We start from the raw sequence: 19,656 nt of genomic DNA, 5'->3' as shown, positions 1-19,656 counted from the left end.
GTTTTTCCAAATTGGGCTGCGTGCACTTTACCTAGTTAAATAGGCTTTGGCTGCTGAATGTCAGAACAATGAAATTTTGGCTCCAACTATTCTCCAAAAATGCAAATGTCAATAAGTGGCTGAAAATTTTTTAAACGTTTGCTATACATGCAAGAAAACCCTGACGGACCGCATCTGTCATACCCTGGAAAACCATTGCGGGAAGACTGATGGAAAAACCGAACACATCTGTGTGTATGAGTAACCATTAGACCAGGCCAGGTGATTTTAGTGGAAATATAAAGCACTAAGTGCTGAGGATGGAGAGAGAGAGAGTACTCTCTGTGAGATGAGCTCTTTCTCTCTCATCTGGACCCTGTTATTGTGAGAAGGCAACAAAGCGATGCATTAGGAACCACACTGGAGCCACACGGCTTTGATGTGAGCTCGGTAACCAAGGCACAGCGGTGGTCGGTGTGTGAGCTCAGTTTCAATGGCTGTGTTGTGTAATCAGATGTGTTTACCGTGTATTCACGTAAAGAAGTGGTGTAATCCATCCACGTTGGGATGGAGCTATTGGAGGAAAAAAGAACACAAGAAAAACAAAAGCTCAATTTGATCAAGATTCTTTATTCAAACTCTCCATTTGACAGTGTAAACATGATACTTTCATATAAAGTTAACATAAATCATCAAAGAAACTCAAGTGCAGGTAACTAGAATTAATACATTCAGAACATAAATACATGTTTGTTTCCAAGATAGAGTGAGGAAAAGTGGCACCATTAAATTATACACGGAAAAACCATACCACAGATTGCACTATAAAATTCAGTATTCTTTCCTGAAATAAAACTGATTTTCTGTGAATGTAAAATATAGTATTTCATTACATTAAACTTCTACATAAAAAAATAAAAAATAAAAACATGGCAGTCACTTGTTAAAGTTATATTGTCTTGAGGCAAGTTTTTTAGTTACACCAAAATAAGAAGAAAACCAAGCCAACCCTGATGTCTTTCATTCCTGTTCTAAATTATTTTCAAAGATGAAGCTTGAGCCTTGCAGAGCTCCCTTTTTCTTTACCTCCAAGCTTGTGATTGACAGCACCATGTGCTGCCCTCATAGCTGCTGCAGTTCACAGCCCCTGTCAGGGGGGTGGCAAACACACAAGGCAGAGAGCGGCTGGCTGCCCCTCAGCAGCAGGGGGCAGCGTTGGGGTGGTGTGGCCGGGTATGCGGGGTCATGGGTTCAGCTGGCACTGGAGCATTGTTGTCAGGTGGACTGCAAGGTAACGCATTTAAAAAAAAAAAAAAAAAGAAAAAAGGAAAAGAGAGGAACAGAGACAGGAAGACCAGCCTTTCATCCAGCATGTCCGCTGAGCTTACTTCTTCTTGCGTGGCTGGTTCTGTCCAGTGGGTGCTCTCAGCACACTGTACTGCACCTGTAAAAACAAACAGGAGTTTGGTCAGAGGCAGGTAATCCGAGCTCAGTGGAGCGCACGGTAATGGCTCCCCTGAGGAGAGCTGGTGCAGAGCAAAGCGAGGCAAGCTCGCCTGTAATGAATCATTTTTTAAACACAGGAGCAGAGGGGATTAATCACAGGGAGGAAGGATTTGAGAAGTCAAGGGTTCTATACCAGTGTACCCCCCCCTTTCTCACTCTGCACCAGAATCCCAATATTAGAAACAGCCTTCAACTGTTGAGATGACCTGCCAGACCAGTGAGGGAAGGGAAACCTGCATAATCACACTTGGTAGGTTATGTCTACTAAGGAAAACTTTGTTCATGGTTGCCGTTGATTCTGATGAAAAGTTGCCAGCTGTCTACATTCAACTTTCTTCAAGACTTTGTAAGTCTCTGCAGTTTCTTTCTCGGGCTAAAGTCAGGGGTGCAGGTCATTTAGGGTCTCTGGTTTTAGTTTTGCCAGGTTAACATGGAGCTGCCTTCTACAGGGCCCACTGCATAATCCTCACCGTCATGCATTGGTCAGACATTTTTCCTTAGGACTTGGACTTTTGCTTATTTCCCCAAAGATTATTGAATTATCAAGATACTTTATTGCAAATGTGATGTAGCCTTTGGGTTATTTCTGCTCAGAAATGGTTTTGACCTTTGAACACTCCCATACATATCAGGCCTTTATGTGAACCATGAAATTGAAGCAAAAATGTGGTAAGTCACAGCTAACAGTTACAAAAGGAAATAACTATATATTTATCAATGGCCAGTTTAATATGAATAGCTAACTTTTTCCAGTTAAAATAAATCAGCATAAAAAAAATATTTTTTTTTTTTTTCATTTTTCAGGTTTTCTTTCTTTCTGATACAGTACCATCAGTAAGTATATTGCACCAGCCAAATGATCCATGGAGCAAAAGAGCTGCCACTAATCAAAACAGGGTGCGAGACAACATCTTCAATAATGTAGCATACATAAAACTTAATTGATAGCTTTCTCAGATTTCAGCATGTGCACAATTATCTACTTAATTCCTCACAAAATTAAAAATACCAAATAATCAAAGCTTATGTGAAAAGCCTGGCCTACAGGTTCAAAACAGGAGAAGGTTGGGATGAAGAGTCAATGATTGGGTACAGAATACGTTTACAAGTTGGTAAAAGACTGAATTGACCCCAAATGATTTTTTTCTCCTCCCTTTCTGCTACTGACATATGTAGAATTAGAATTAATATCAAGTTTCACTCATTAGATCACCTACTTTAGTATGTACCATACTATTTTTCCTTAACTTTTGACACCGGAAAAGTAAGCATCGTTTTCCTTGTCCTAATTGCAACCACAATCCAAAGAAGACAAATCATATTGTTTAACAGGAAAAAGAGGCCATTAGGAATTTGAAAACCAGCTTTTGAAGTTCACTTTCCGAGCTCAAACAATACAGTGAATCTGTTAAATAAAAAAAGGTAAGAACTCTATGCTAATTAGCCGCTCTCCATTATTAGAACGAGAGATGGAATGTGGGAACAAAGTGACTGCCTCCTGCATCAGCACATGAAACTGTCCTCAGAACTGACAGATGCTTCTTATTTCCAGACAGACACGGCATTGTCAGAAGTCCCCGTTTGAGGCACACTTTGTAGATGTGCAAAGGCACTAATTGCCAAGTCACATTTGCAAGAAAGACAGGAGTCAATTTTCCATCTTTTTGCCGTTTTGTGTCCACACCTATCTGAAGATTGAAGTTCTAAGTCAACAAAAACAAAAAAAAAAAAAGTGGTGTATTGTTTGGTTCTCCTGTGTATATGATGTTAAGATTATTTTTCACAGGACGTAATGAAACACACGCATGATGAATCTTAAGGGTGCTTTGTTTTTTATGATTGGAGCCATTTTCAAGATGTAGTTTCTCTTTTAAACCGGGCTAAAAAGTATTGTTTCCATGGGATTTGAAAGCGAGTCATTTTCAAAGCTCAAACGCCACATCCCAACGGGGGAAGAGGACATACAAAGGATTCCGAATCAAAATGCATTCGCCACCTTGTTTTGCCAACTCAGTCAGCCAAATCTCAAACAACACAGGCTTCCTCCAACATTACAGAGGAGTCAGCGCCGGCTTGCTGCAGGAGGACATCAAGGGTGCAGCTGAGAAACAGAGCAAGGTGAGAGTGCCTTGCCAGATTCAGACTGTCAGGATTTCTTGCTCTGGTGAGCTACCTGCGAGATGAAGGCATTGTGTTGGCACTTCATTTCCTGCCTGCGGAAAATCCTCAGTCAGTGGACGGCAAGCAGCCTCGGCGACACTTATAACAAACCTGACAGCTCTTCTTGGATCTGAGATGTAAATGCAAATGACATATCAGCCGTGGCTAATATGTAATCACATATGGCACCCAGCAAGACGACCGGGGCTCACGAATATATTAATTGACTCCACCACCCTGAAGTGACTGAGGCCACGTCAGAGTTTCTAGGCTGACACAACAGTCGGAGTTGTCAAGAACTGCCTCTGCCTGCCTGCGCTCGGCCAATCGCCGGGTTTTGCGCTGCTTCAATCAAACGCGCAAAATTGCTAATAACGGACGAGGCTGCAGCCAGATAGCCGAGGAGAGAGATCTGAGCGCCTCCTCGTTCAGGCACGGCGGTGACTGAGGATGGGGAGTTGCACACTGAGGAATAATTGGGCCAGAGCTGCTTAAAGGCGAGAGTCCATTAATAATCAAACAAAGCCAGAGGATATATTTCTGCAACACTTGGGAATTGCGGTACAGCAAATAATGCAGACATCTTCAGGGAATTCCATCCCTATCTGTATGTAAAATTGGACCCTTACCTTCTGAATATCAGAAGGCACCCTCTGGAGGAAATCCAGTATTTCATTACTGTCAATACAATATGGGCTGCGCAGTTTCTTGGTAAATTTGTTAATGCCTGTGAAAGTAAGCACAAATAAACACATTAATAAATAAAGGTGTCATAACAAGCAGTGTTGTTTCACATAGTTATACCGTCTAGGGTTTTAATAATTATTTTCTAAGATGCTGATCTGTTTCAAATCAATGAAATTAAATGCAGATGAAAACAACAAAACACGTCATCAATAAAAATTGGACTTGCACAAACTTAGCAACTTGTCTTGTGTTTTTGCTACAATCTCCTAACTTCTTGTGTATCTATATTTGGTTTGCAGATGGCTGCAGAGAGGAGAATATCTCCAGGGCCTTGTAATGGGACCATTATATTCACAGTTCAGTTCTGTGAACACCTTAGCATGCAGACAAAGAACCTAAGGACTTAAATATGTGCAAGTAACTTGAAAGACTTGCCTTGCAACCACAGAGATGGGGGTTAACTGGGGAGGCAGAGGAGAGTCTCAGATTGTGAGTTTTTGTGTTTGATATGTTTGTTTTTTTTGGTATTGATTGTGTTGAAGGCAATACGTGGAAGTACTGTGGTTGTGGGCTTATACAGCTGGAGGAGGAGAGCCTGGTGAGGGCAGTGTTACTGCCTGACCACTGAGACAACAGTGTGTTGCTGTATGACTACAGCAGATAATGAGAGGCTAGACTAGGAGCTTACAGACTGCCCAAGGACATCATGTATTATATACGGCTTGCTCTTCTCTGCCTTGGCTTTGTTTTCACACAAACCCTTGGTCATGCCTCTGCTGGGCTTTGCTGCATCAGCCCACACTGAGAAGAGCGAACCTCAGCGACTGTCTGATCTCTGTGCATCTGCAGAGGTGTAGACATGGCAGAGTTCCTAAATTACGGCACTTCTTAAATCAGACATTTCCAGTTGGAAGCAAGCAGAAAAAGTTAATCTGGGTAAATTTAAAATCTTCTTAGGATGCAATGATTGCAATATTGAATTGATCCACTTTTCCTGTATATTATTATTTTGTTATTAAACTGTGTGATTTCTAAAAAAAATTAATAAATAAAATAAAAGCAAAAACAAATCACAAAAAATCAACTTACCCCATACCAGAATAATATACCGTAGTGGGATTAAATACAACAGTGATGCAGTCACAAACAGCACCAGGCAAGCCAAGAACGACATGAAGGGCACGGACCAATTGAAGATGCTGTAAAAGAAATGTTCCGTTTTCATTAATTGTAAGCCGTAATCATCAAGGTGAATAGAACTAAACATTTGAAATCTACCACTTTGTGCATAATGAATACACGAGTTGGAGCTTTACGTATCTGATTTTAATTACTGAAATAAATTAATGTTTCTTCTATAATGTTCTAATTTATTCAGGTGAACATGAATCATCAAAGAAATTGCTCCGTATATGTGGCCATTACTTCTTGACTCGCTCCCCGATGTTGGCGATTTCCTCCAAAACATTCTGGACCACCAGCACCACTTCCTGCACCATGTGTATTTTATCCATCAAACCCTTTTTTCCAGGTTCCTAAAAAATGACAGGAAAAAAAAAGAAATGCACAGACACTGGTGAGGTGCATTGCATGTCAAATGTTGGACAGAGTAGACAAAGACCAGCTTAGCCCTGCCATTGCCATCATGTGTAATTTATCTATTGAATGGCCCATAATGAGCAAACACTGTACATCTTTAGACTATGTTTTTGAAGATGAGACAGACTAGGCGCTCAGGAGCTGTTATCCTGGATGGGATGAAAGATTTCAGCTTTTGTTAGCTGTGCACAATGGAGCTGTTGCACAAGTGCAGCACAATCAGGACTCCAGGGTAAGATGAAAAGTACACAAAATGGCCATCTGCAATCAGGCAGACTAGATGACCAAGGCAAGGACAGCAGGGGCCTCACAACTTCGGAGCGTTTTCATTCCAGCAGCCTGCACAGGCGCAAGATGGAACATGTTTTAACAAATACGTCAGGTCTGCCTATCTAACCTAAGCCAACATTCCCTCAGCGTGAGAAAAAACACTCCAGCCTGCTTTGTGCAGTTAGATATACACTTATTTTCCTTTAAGAATGTTTTATGCGCATGAGCATATTTTTCTTTAAAAGCACTGATAAAACAAATATTTTGAATCAGTAATTTTTTTTAGGGTCTTTGTCCAAATGAAATAAACACAATCACATCAAGCTGGGAAATAACGACAGCTATGAAGCCTTCCAGGGCAGAGGAGTGTGAGATAACACGAGGAACACAAGCTAAAGAGAGCTGAGAAACCTCACATCAAAAGGAGGAAATAATGACAAGAATGATGACAGGGAGAAGAGTGGGAGAGGAAGAGTGAGAGGGGAGGGATGAGAGTGCTGGGGAGGGCGCTCTAATGGACCCTAACAGGAGGCTTGAGGATGTCTATGTTTGTGTTACAAGTCAGCTGAAGCCGCAGCCTGTGTGCACTGACAGGGCCCAGACAGAATGCCTTTATCAGAGCTTCACGAGGCAGCCCCTGGGAACGCACTGTCTGCCAGCACTGAGATTCCCCACTGCTGGGCCCACTCTGCTCCACGAACGGTGCAGGAAGAGAGCAATTCCCACACTAGCGGAACCTCCCCCGCTGGGCTCTGATCTGGACAGACAGTAAAGCCGCAGCGCTGTCCAAAAAAGGAAAAAACATCACAACTATGTTTTCTTCCAGATTAACATCTACTGGTCTCATCGTGTTGAAATACAGACTGTGTTTCTGCATCATCTTGATCTGCTCTCTGCTCTGTATCGAGAGGTAAAGTTGTTATCTCAGCTCTTCTGCAAGGCTGAAAAATATTGTTAGTCTGACGTACCTGATGCACCCCAAAAAATATTTGTGATCCTCGTGTGAATTACAAATACAATACTTTAATTAAAGGCAATTTAACTGGCATCATATGAAAATGAAATCACTATGGCACAGCTGCAAAGCTACCAAAACTTGGCGTTCTATTTAAACTTGCAGGCCAGGAAAGGAGAGTATTAATCAGCAGAGCAGCCAAGATGCTCATGATAACTATTGAGGAACTGCAAAGATCCATAGCTAAGCCAGGAGAAGCTGTTGACTTGACAACTATTAATCTTTACTGTCTACATATCTGGCCTTTGCTAAAGAGTGAAAGCCATTGTCACAAAAGCCACAACAATGCTTCTAGATTTACAAACATGGTGAAGACAAACCATAAAATAAAGGGAAAATAAACTATGTGACTGTCTTCTCCCACATCACGATTAAACTCCACTGAGCTACCCTCAGTTCAAAGTGCTCAAGTTTGTGGTGATAGTGTGACAAAATATGGAAAGGTTCAAGGTGTAAAAACACCTTTTTAAGGCATTCTTAAATCCAGAGATTTAAGAAATGCTAATTATTCTCTAATTATAGAAGAAGAAAAAAACAAGCAAGTAGCTCTACTTTGAAACATGCATTCATCAGCACCTGCGTTAAGATTCCCCAAACCAAGTACTGCTTTAGCAACCAAAAATGTAAGTCCTTCCTACATTGATCGTTAAATGATATTCTTTGTTCCTTCATTTCTTTAAGGCATGTTACTGAGTTCAGAACCAAACAAAAAATACATAAGAGATCTTCCGCTTAAATAGAAAAGGATGAGTAAACTGGGGACGGACTAAATAAGCTCGAAATTTCCCCTGATTAAAAAACCTGAGCGAAATCACATTCTCATTTCAGATAAATTGTAAAAGCTTCCTTTTAAGGTGCAGTAATGGAGAACCAATTTGATCTCCTGCAGAAAGGTAAACACAGTCCTGCAGACATGTGTGCCGTTATCAAAGGCAGGAAATAAAAGCTCATTTAGCATAATTTTAATTAGAATGAACTATGCCAAATTTGAATTCTCAGACTGAATATTTATCTTGTGACTCTTTCAGATGAAAATACGAGTTTGTGTAAATGAAAAACACCTGTGTTCAGAGTGATTTATCTCCTGGAGCTAAAATAAACCAAAGCATTTATGCTGCAGTAAGGCTTTAGCGTGTTGCTGCTCCCACGACGCACGCCGCAGATTATGGGCAGCGTGTCTCACGACTGCGTTCAAGGAGACAAGAGCGGTGACAGTAGGGTATTCGGTGAGAGACGCAACCCCGAAGCCCAGACTGGCACCCCCCATGGCCACAATCCCAGCCCTCGTCCACCCCCTTAACTTCCACAGGCAAAGCTCTGAGAAGGACTCAAACTCAGACCAGCACCGGCAGCCGGAGGGCGACAAAAAGGGGTCATTTCATCTCCTCTGCTAATTTCAGCTGGATATCTATGGACTTGTTTTGGTTCTCTGTTTCTTTATGTTATGATTAAATATCGTCTATCTGCTCAATTTATACCCGAGGCCAAAGGGAAGTCACTTTGCCCACACATAATCTGTAAGCTGTCTCCTTCCCTGAGGACAGATTTGTTCACAGGCAGAAAATCTGCTCTGCATTATTCTGTTGTAACGCCGCCGTGGCTTTCGTCTCTCTTTAACGTCATGCCTTCACAAGCTTACTGCTCCAGCAGAGGTTTACATATTTCCTTCCTCAAGGGGGGGTAGAAACATATTTGAGTGGTAACCATAACCTTTTCAGAGGGAAAAACCTTTATTCATATGCTGGAGGAGAAACTAGGAAAGGAATGCAAAGCTTTGAAGTCATCAAATTTAACGCTGATCACTCTTTAACCCCAAATATTTTTTAAGAAGACTTTGATAGGCCGTGTAAAGCTACACTGTTTGATCACTCTGAATGATATCACGTTCAAGTGACAGCAGGACCATAACAAGAATTTCAAATAAGCCACTTTAAATTAAAGCTGACAGCTTAAAACAAACATGGGTGAGTGCTTAATTAGTAAATGAAAGAAGATATTTCATTTCCAGGAAGTGTGAAAGGGCTTAGGAGGCTCATGGAAAAGCTTTCAAAAAGCTTAAGAGGCAAGGGTTGAGTTTGCAAACATGTGACACAAGGAGACCCATGAAGCAAACACACTGCCATTTCTTACATGTGAAAAAGAAACAAATCCTCTATTATGCACTGAAGTTTCAAGGTATGTGGAAGCATGATATTAAATTCTGTGAATCAAGGTAATCCTTGCCTATTTAGTATTCATAAAACCCTGCATTTCCTTGTCTCTGCTGTTTGCTCAAGCACCGGTTTTCCTTTTGCAGATAGAAAGTGTGGCTTTACACCACACAGACATATCACGCAAGTTTCATCTACAAATTAGCTAATTCCTTTCAGACAGGATTTGGTGGATATGCCTTTGTTTTTTTTCCCTCTTTTTAAAGGAATCTGGCTCTTCTGTAGCCTCTGGTCATCTGCAGTAGAATATATTGAGCGCATTATGGATATGAATCCTGGGCCTAGACACACAGAACAAGGGGTCAACGCTTGGAGGCTCAGTGTTAGTTCCACACTTCATTGCCATAAAACAATAATGTGAATTCCTGTTAACTCCCCCCCCCCCATTCTTTAGCAAAAACAGCGGGATGAGTATAATTGAAAGTTGTGTGCTGTGGGAAGTATAATTTTCAGGCTACTTAAAGATTTCCTGTTTTGTTTTTCAAGAGACACTAGAGAGTTGGAGTCAAAATAAAGAGGGGCAAAGTATTAGTCACTGTTGGTTTCCCATTTTGGTTAAAATGTCCTGTAAAAACTTGCTAGAATAACTTACTTGTATACAGAGCCAACCTTTGCTGGAAATACTGAGTCCAATTCTTTTAAGTTATGTCTCTACCACCTTTTCATAGTCTGAAACCATTATAAGTCTTACATGTGGCTCTTAATTGTATTATGTTTGGACTTTTTAATTTACTTTAAATAATTAATTGAGCACACTTTTTGATAACTAGGATCAATTAAAATGTATGTGTGACTGAACTGAAATTATTTTTTTTGTAAAGATGACATTTGTTGTGAACTGGCTCAATATAAATAAACTGAATTGAATTTACTTTGACTGTGTCACATGAATATCCTTTGATCTAAACCATGTCATTGTATGTATGGCTGCATCTTTAGGGTTGATTCCCTGCTATGAGGTGAACCTCTGCACCAGAACACCTGCTTAGTTGTGCAGGTTTGCTGTACTTCCTACAAAACGTGCTGCAAACGGGTCTGCAGCTTTTATTTCGACAGTAGCTTTCTTTTTGCCTCCATTCTATAAAGGTCAGTTTTGAAGTGCGTGATTAATAACTGTTCTGTTAGCCGACTCTCCAACCTAAGGTGTGGATCTCTGCAACTCCTCCATAGCACTTGGGTGCTTCCCTAAATAATACTCACCTTGGCATGCTTCCTTATTGTGTAATCCTTTCCCTTTGCCAGATGTTAGATTGGACAAAACTTGAAACATTGTTTTACAACCTAACTTCACCACAACCTGCCGACTGGGTTCCCTGATGTGATCCTGTTGGTTCCCTAATGCTTTCCAATAAACTTCTGAGATTTCCTCAGAACAGCTGGATTTACATTGAGTATAAATAACACACAAGTGGATCCATTTGGCCATTTGGGCTACATCTACCTCAGTGCAACTGGAGTTTATTTGGGGGTATCAGAGTGCAAATGTTGTATGTAAATGCTGCAATACACTTAAGGTCCATTTGGAAAACCATGCATCACTTCCTTCCATTTCACAATTTTGAGCAACTTTGTGTCAGTCCATCATATACAATTCTGACCAACTTAAGGGTCTCCACAGTCATGCTCTCGTTATCATGTGCTTGAGTTTATATTGATGTTCATAAAGATCTATTGTGTATATTTTCTTTCAAAATCTTTTGGTAATAAGTTAAGTAATTTTTTCCAAAATTGTATCCATAGTGGAGATACCCATGTGAGAAAATTCAACCAAATACATTTGAAAATTTTAGAGTTAGATAAGAAGCGCTACCTTTTCGTCTTCCTCTTCGTCGTCACCCATGGCCATGTTCACCTACGAGAAAATAAAGGGTATGAGGTGATTTCCAACGAATGAGACATGTGGGCACTGGAGCATTTTTAACAAACACCTAGTAATGAAATTTTCTTTGAGCACATTCACCCCTATTGGGAGAGGCTTGTTTCCATAGAGACTGCATCACAGGGGTGACCTCACACAAAAGGAAAGGTGAAGAAGGGCCTTCCTCGCAAGAGCAATGTCACACCAAAAGCAATCTCTTTTCTCCACAACATAGGCACACAGAAAAACAGAAAGACGAAAGAGAGGAAGAAAAAAAACATTTAATTTAGATGTTGTTGCCTAGATCACTTTATATCAAGTCATCCCCAACCCTGCTGTGCTGCACACTGTGACATTGCCCCGGTGCAGAGCGGTGACATTGCTGGCCGTAGGGTCTAAGTGGGGTGACAGAGTCTCAGAGCTGGATATGAGGGTGAGTCTGGACATTTCCCAGAGACGGCATCTCATCCAGCAGTCACAGTGAGTGGGCCATGGGTTTGACTTTGGGGGTGTGGGAGTGGGCTTGGCCCATGTCTGGTCAGTGAAGAAGGCCTACAAGATGGTGAAATTGAGGCCAGTCAGTAGTGTGAACAGCATTAAATTCTATCGGCATGTGTAGAGAAAGTATCATTCCCAAAATACTAAGAGGTGAAAGAGCTATGCTAATAAAAGGGGAGGCCCGCATTAGTAGATGTAAAGATTAACAAAGACTCTTACAGTAACATCAAAGTGATTTATTGCTCCTTTTTTGTACACTATAAAAAAGGACACCTATAGATGGATTCAAACGTCCTGGTAACCTGCAGAACGGCCATGCCTCAGCAACAGTCAGCTTTTTCATCATCTCTTGGTCATCCAGCTTTTTCATACAATAGTGCAAAACTGTTAAATTCACTACTGACCGAGTTTAAGACAGTATTCAAATTTAAAATGTTCTCCAATATGACAACACGATCAATCTCTCGTTAGCTTTAGCATTGAGGCAGATGATAATTAGCCAAAGTGTGCTGTTACTACTGTCCTTTGACATTGGGATGGAAGGGGGTAGACAGAAGGTCATTATTTACACCCAAAATTACATGAAATAAAAAACATTGCAGTGGTGCGTTTTCCTTTTGAGTAAATACCGTACAGAAGCCTGAAGCAGGCTAGTGTATTGTTTTTTTTTAAGTACTTCAATCTAATGCTAACCCCCAAAAATCTGATGGTTTCCCCCTCTTTACGAGATAAATTGCTATATAAATCTCTTAGTAAGATTGAAGTTGCAGACTTTGCCATTACAGTTATGTCTGGCACAGTCCCTGTTACCTATTGCTGCCTAAGTGCAGTAGGGTCAGTATTCAGTCCATTATAACTGTCTCGAGATCACTTTTTTTTCTTTAGCACTGTTTTTATTTAGTTCTTAACACATATTTACTTCAGACATGTCAATAAATCTGTCATAAACTAACATCTACAACACCATTCTTCTAAAAAGTTCACTATTCCAGTTTATTCTTTCATAGTTCCTTAAGATGAAGGAACTAGAACTGAAATGTAATTAAAGTTTGCTTCTCTCTAAAATGTAGACTATTTGTTGACAACCATTCATTTGTCTTAATGGCACAATGTCACTCCAGATTTAGCAGGAAGATCAACGTAATGTATATGCTGGATGCAGTCTGAATAATGTATGGAGTTGTTATGCAGTGGAAAAACAAGCGTCTATATGGTTACATACTGAAGATTCATCATCACTCACCAGGTCTTGGTTGGAGCTGGCCATTTCCCTGGAGAGCTGGATGTAGTTCCAGCCGATGAGCAGCAGCAGGAAGAGGGGAAGCATGAAGAGCTCCCAATGCCACACAGTCACCAGGAAGATCTGAGGAGAAAGGAGATGACAGTTTAAAGCAAAGCACATCATGCTGCACAACACTCACCAAGCTTTCAACAAAACCTGTTCCCCCCAAAAAATACATAATAATATGCAACTGATATAACCACATTCTAAATCTCATGAAGAGCATTACAGGACTCTAAACCCTCTGAGATTTATCGCCAGTGGCAACAGATTTTACTCTTGGTTGTCTGAAAGTAAGAGGCATTCAACTTTTTAATATCTTGAAATCCTATTTGCTGTAGCACGGAGCTGGCAGCGTGCCCTACTGCTGGAAAGAAAGTACGACATGGATAGGCACGATGCTGTCATTTTAACTTGAACATCAAATCCTCTTAGATTCAGAGGCAGTGATACTCTCTGACAAAGCGCATATGGCAACTGGGGAAGCATGTGCAACCATTACCCCCTCCGTGGCAATGATACTGAGAAAAGTCAAGACCCCTGGTAGAAATAAGATGCCTCACGCTGAATGAGTAATCCTTTATAATTCTGTAAAAGGAGTGGTGCTAAGCACATTGCACAACACCCACTGCATTTCACAGCAGAGCGCTAATTGGACGGCTGCATTTAAACCCATTTACTGACAGCCTAATGAGTCTGTCTCCAACTGAAGCGATCAGGAATGTGTGAGGGGGGCATCACACTAGCAGGTTGACGGGGATGAACTAAAAAAGTCCCCCACAGCAAGGCAAATCTTAAAAGCTATTATAGTGCGAAGAAGTGCCAACACCTCCAACATATGGTCAACTTTATTTACCAGGCATTTTCCTTCTGAGTTTCTCATACATTTAATATAATCATCACATCTTTTGCAAGAATTGGTCACTAAACTTCCCTGAGTTAGACAAGTTATGATTTTATTGAAGATGCCCAGAATCATTAGATATTCAACTTGACCAACTAAACCTGTGGGTGGCACTTAAAAATCCAGTTATATTTTCCCAAACAATAGTTGCAGCATAGGTAATCAGCGTAAAAAACAACAAACAAAAAAAACAAAGAAATCAAATTTCTTCCAATCTATCAAAGGTATAAAAGAGTAAGCTAAAGCTAATTTGATCTACTGATGGTATGTCTTTGGTGAGAAGGTTATTACTGTAGCCTTTAGTAATGAAAGGGTGAAGCTAATTCAGCTCAAAAGATAAGACAATTTAAGAGATTGTGACGATAAGATAAAATGAAAAGTTATTTCCATTTTTTTGAGCTCACCAAACAAAAATTGTATTTCCAAGGACCTGCTCTCACCGTTCAGTCCAGATTTGATTTCTCCAAGTTCTACATTTGTAAAGGAAGATGTATTCCAACCTGCTCCTCAAGACAAGGGAAAGTCAACCTAATAATTTCAAAGATCATCAAGTTTTATAACATTTCTGATCGGCATAGAAATGACCAGTTGTGGGCTGTCCAGCCTATTTAACTTTTAAACAATTAATCAAATGCATTTTCTTCTTTAAAAAAAACTGAAACAGTTGCATTAAGTAAATGCAATCTGTTTTTGCATTTCTACTTCTAGAAGGACAATTCAACATATAAAATTGTGTGAGGTAGTGTTTCATAGTTGAGTTGTGATTGTGAACTAGAAAGAGGAGGAAGCAAAATTACAGTCAACTTCAGCATCATTAGCCAGCCGCAGAGTGCAACCATATTTCCTTAAAGCACTTACAAGTGATTTAGGTCACTTAGCCATGGCTCATGTTATGTTGTCATGCAAACAACTGAAAAGTGGTGGGGCTTCTTTTAATGCCATTTAGCCTAAGTAAGTCGTGCCAACTGGAGTCTAATGAAAAACACAAGGCATTCATTAAAAGTAAGAGGTTTAATTGTTGTTCACTTTGCAGCTCAGTAACAAACATACTAAGGTTTTCTATAAAAGTACCAATTTGAAGTATAGCTAAAAGCACCATTTAATATTAAAGTTTTAACAGTTCTGATATCTAGGCATAATTTGGCTTTGTCTCATAGCAATAAAATGAACAACTTTACACTTGTTAATGATACATCAGCTTTACTTTTCTTACTTATAAAATTTTTCATGTGTGCAATTTATTTTTAAATTAAATCCTGTAGGAAACTTGTGATTAAGGTGAACTGTTTTTTAATTTAATCTTTTTTTCTTGTTAGATTTAATTTTTACTTTTAAAGCTCGTCTTAAAACCCATCTATTTTACTTGGCTTTCAACCTCAGCGAGATCTAGTTTTAAATTGTATGTTTGTTTTTAAACTGCAAGTTTGTATTTTTTATTGTTATGCTGCGTTTTAATGTACAGCACTTTGTATCAGCTGTGGTTGTTTTAAAGTGCTTTATAAATAAAGTTGGTATGGTATATATCCCTTTGTCCATTGTTGATCTATGCCCATTGAATATACTGTTAAAGTTTAATTATGAACACAGAGTTCCATCGAACCCTTAATTTGAGGAAAAAGTTTTGTTTAGCATTTTGTTTTATTGGCCATCAATTACAGATTTTAGGGAGACATTAGGGTCAATTAAATCAGTTGTTTAGAAAAAAAAAAAAACTATACCAGGTGCATCGCCGCAATGATTTCATTTAAAACATGGACTGTACTGCTACGCTGAGCTGACAGTGGGTAGTCCAGGCTGAAAGAGCTTGAGGGTTTAGAGTCGAAACAATATGTCTGACTTAAGCTCGAGACGGGACGAGAAGCTCCGAGGCCTTCGGGCTTTCAGCAGCAGGCCTGTAAACGGCAGACGGTTCCTGTCATAGCAACAATGTAGAGTTCGTGTATTTTGCTCTGGGGGCCACTCTACCTACTGCCAGACCAGGCCTAGGTTCAAGCAGCCACCAGGGAAATGTGTATTATGAGTAATACAGACAACACCGTGGCCCACTGCCCTAGGCTTTACCACTGTACTGCTTATTATCCCAGAGTGCAACCTGGGAAATGTTTGGTGAACCCAACACCAGGCAGGAACACAGTGGAATTACCACTAAGCAAGAAAGCAGACAATATGAACAATATGTTTAGCTAATAGGAGCTCATTTGAATTACATATACAGCAAATAACTAGAGCTGGTGAGGGACGACGAAGGTAAACAATGAATATGCATGATGTGCAGAGATAGCTGCACTACGTCTCCTCTGTGTTATGAATAACTTACGTCATGTGTTGTCACCTCAGTTCCCATGAGGCATTCTAAAACGATGCTACCCTCACCCCAGAGGAATTCTGCTGGCTCGTGGACAGGTAGCTTGTCATATTCCCAGCATTCTTATATAAAAAAGCAAAAAGAAAAAGGGGGGAAGTGCGCCTGGAAACTGACATGAGCCCAGCAGGAACGCTGAACCTCCTTGCCCTTCCCGCAAAAGCTGCTACATTAACCACTAAAGTCTAATTGCTTGGTCTCTGTCTTCCTGTGCAAGTCAACAGAGGGAGCCAATTCATTTCTGCCCAGGGAGCCAGCAGAGAGAATCTGTCACAGGTATTCATAATCGCCCACTAATGCAAATTTCTACTCACCGCGTTCTGGCTCAGTGGAGAAGATGAAAGCCCGCAGAAATACAATGCTTTACATCTAAACTGAGAGCCCAAATGAAGGGAATAGACCAAAAATGTCAGAAATATCTTCTCAATCCCTCCCTCATGGTATGTTGAACCAGTGTAGTCAAGATTTACATCCTTTTATTTTATCCATCCATCCATCCATTTCCTTACACCCTTCTCCTAGTGGGTTTGGGAGGGGTGCTGGTGCCCATCTCCAGCGAGACATTTCGGGCGAGAGGCGGGGTACACCCTGGACAGGACACCAGTCTGTTGCAGGGTAACACAGGTATAATATTCCTTTCTATCATTTCCATGTTAGAAAGGATGCATCTTTATTTGTCAACATATTGAACACATCAGGTAAAACCCTGAGTTCTTTAAGTGTAAACTGCTGTCTGATCATCCAAGAATGCAATAAGGTGCATCTCAATTAATCATAATATATATATAAAAAAAAATTATTTTTGGAATTTAATCAAAAGAGAAATATAGATAAATTTCAATTCAAATTTATCACAATTATTTTTTTATGTCAATTTTAATGATTGTGGCCAACAACTCATAAAAAGGAAAATACGTTTTTAAAAATGGTTACACAATTAAATAAGAACTTTTTTTTAAAATACTGAAACATTATAAAATGGGCATATGAAAGTCTTCTAATTTCACAGTTGTCCATCAGGCGGTCAATGAGACCCTCAAAAAGGAGAGAAATCCACAAAAGACCAATGCTAAAAAAATCTACCTGTTTAAGGTGGTGAATCCAACCATGTTAATGGGAAATTGAGATGGAGGATAATGTGTGGTAGAAGAAGGCGCAACGATCATTCAAAAGTTCGAAGGGACACGAATATTACTTGTGTAGAACAATGTCAAAAAAAATCTTCTGTGCTCTGGGAAAAAATGATTGGACAGTCGGTTAGTCCTCATGTCAGAAAAAGTATATTTTGCATTTTATTTAGAAATTCTACTTCAAAAGTCTAGACGAAGAATGCATAGGAACAGAATGTAAATTGTTTGAGGCCCTGTGTGAAGTTTCCAAAGACTTGAGCAGTCATCTTATCTGCTGGTTTGGGTCCAATGTGTTTTTACAATTTCAGAATTTTTAACAGGATTTGGCACCTGCCTACACTGCCTAAAGTACCTATACTTGCTGAGGTGACCATGATATCTCTGTTTCTAATTGCCCAGTAAACTGCCTTGATCTAAATCTCATGAAAAATCTCTGGAGTATGTCACGAGAGACACCAGAGTCAACAATGATATATGAGACCACCTGAAGGCTGATATTAGAGCAAACTGGGCTTCCCCAACATCTCAACAGAGTCGTAATCTGACCACCTCCATGCAACGCTGCACTGAAGCATTAGTTCATACCAGCATTAAGTACACATTTTACAGTGCATGAGCATGTGTTTTTGAAATCAGTCTTCAGTAATATTTTATTTTTCTAAAAATCATAATTTTGTGTGTTCCATAAAATTTATCAGTAATAAAATATGACATTATCTGTAATAGAAGTTTCACTTCTTGTACTGAATTACTACGCAAGATAAGCAACAAAAGAAAGTAAAACAGGTAAAACTAATGATGAATCCACATATTTTAGTTTACAGTGAGCATTAGCTAACAAGCACTTGTAATTGAAATGTTTGTATGTGTGTCTGGGAGGAGCATTTCTAATGTAGAAAACCTCCCTTGGCAAACACCATTTAGCTGAAAAATGTCTGTATGATTACGCAAAGGGTGCCTCGGGGGTAAGAAAAAAGAGGAGAATGAATTAATAAAACTATTAACACACGGTGGAGGAGATGATGGAGATGCACTCTCCTTAGCCACCTGTAAGCGCTCAGAGAAGGGGCCGACCTCGGGCAGAGCGTCTCTGCCAGGAGGGGTTAAGAACGGCCTGACAGGTTTGTTTTATGGCGCCATTAATATGATTCCACTAAATGCGTCCTGCGCCTTCTCATGCAGATCCCCTGGCCAGCAGAATCCGGCACCTAATAATAAAGCACTCAGCGATTAAAAGTGTGAATAAAATAACTTAAAGCTGAGCAAGCATGGCAGCTCCCACCACCCACACGCTCCCAGGAGAGGGGAAAAGGGATCGTAGCGGTAACAAAGGGACAGAGACACCTTCCATAAAAGTTTCCACTATTCTGTAAATTGATTAACAAGGGGTGGCCCCGATCTATGAACTGAAAGTACCGACTGCCAGACTACGGAGATGCCAAGCATTCTCATTTTACACTACAGTCGACGAGCTATAAAAACATGCATCACATCAGCACAACACAAATAAGGCTGTTGATGAGCCAAGGAAGTGTAATGCCATGGCACATAGGTCTACATTCATTACAGTATGTGTTAGAAGAAAATTCCACTTTGTTTTTGTGTGGTAAATAAAAAAAATAAATAAATAAAAATAAAATAAAAATACCCTTATTTTTTAACTATGTACCAACCAAAAACACAAAAGATTTAATCTTGGCTCTCTGTCTTCACTGTTTCTCTTCGGTTGCACTCGACTTGGAAAGCTAAACAAAGCGAGAAGAGTGCCAGCCAGCATTATGAGGGTCAGTCATGGGGGCTGTGGACGGTTGCCAGATTACGTGAACGCGAACTGAAAGAGTTTAAGACTGACTAAAGGCTGCAGGGTTTGTGTCTCAATGTGTGTGGTTGTTTTTGTGAGTGTGTGAGGAAGAGAGACAGAAAAAAATAAAAATAGAGTGCACATATATAAATTTGCATTCCATTAATACAATATAGGACCTTTTACAATGAATATTTTTAACATTCAACAAATTATAATTTGCTTAGTAGTAGTAGTAGTTGTAATTTTACTAGTAAAGGTTAGGACAAAATTATATTCCAAAAATGGATATTCAAAACACAAAAGCAACAATTTGGGCTTAACTGTAGCTTTCCCGATGCCTTTTTCAAACACTATTGCCTCTTTAAGGGGGATCAGAAGCACCTTTTTAATTT

At 39.9% G+C, this 19,656-nt stretch overlaps 1 protein-coding gene across 3 annotated transcripts in view; it reads right to left on the bottom strand.

Moving 5' to 3' along the window:
• Nucleotides 1-589: 589 nt before the first annotated feature.
• mctp2a (multiple C2 domains, transmembrane 2a) overlaps nucleotides 590-19,656 on the bottom strand; it is a 46,020-nt gene continuing 26,953 nt past the window's right edge. For 2 of the 3 annotated variants that reach the window (XM_008412368.2, XM_008412369.2), the window contains exons 18-23: nucleotides 13,026-13,145; nucleotides 11,237-11,278; nucleotides 5,758-5,867; nucleotides 5,422-5,531; nucleotides 4,275-4,372; nucleotides 590-1,423 (exon numbers count right to left, since the gene is read on the bottom strand). In XM_008412368.2, the coding sequence (XP_008410590.2) occupies nucleotides 1,364-1,423; nucleotides 4,275-4,372; nucleotides 5,422-5,531; nucleotides 5,758-5,867; nucleotides 11,237-11,278; nucleotides 13,026-13,145 (540 nt within the window). In that variant the 3' untranslated portion in view covers nucleotides 590-1,363. Of the gene's footprint in view, nucleotides 1,424-4,274; nucleotides 4,373-5,421; nucleotides 5,532-5,757; nucleotides 5,868-11,236; nucleotides 11,279-11,308; nucleotides 11,837-13,025; nucleotides 13,146-19,656 lie in introns of those variants that run through there. The other variant, XM_081608195.1, reaches the window with a different exon arrangement.

Source organism: Poecilia reticulata, chromosome 6, assembly GCF_904066995.2.
Source record: "Poecilia reticulata chromosome 6, P_reticulata-male-v2, whole genome shotgun sequence".
Lineage (NCBI taxonomy): Eukaryota > Metazoa > Chordata > Actinopteri > Cyprinodontiformes > Poeciliidae > Poecilia > Poecilia reticulata.
Note: the sequence above shows the minus strand (reverse complement) of the source record. Positions and strands in the feature narration are given on the sequence as shown.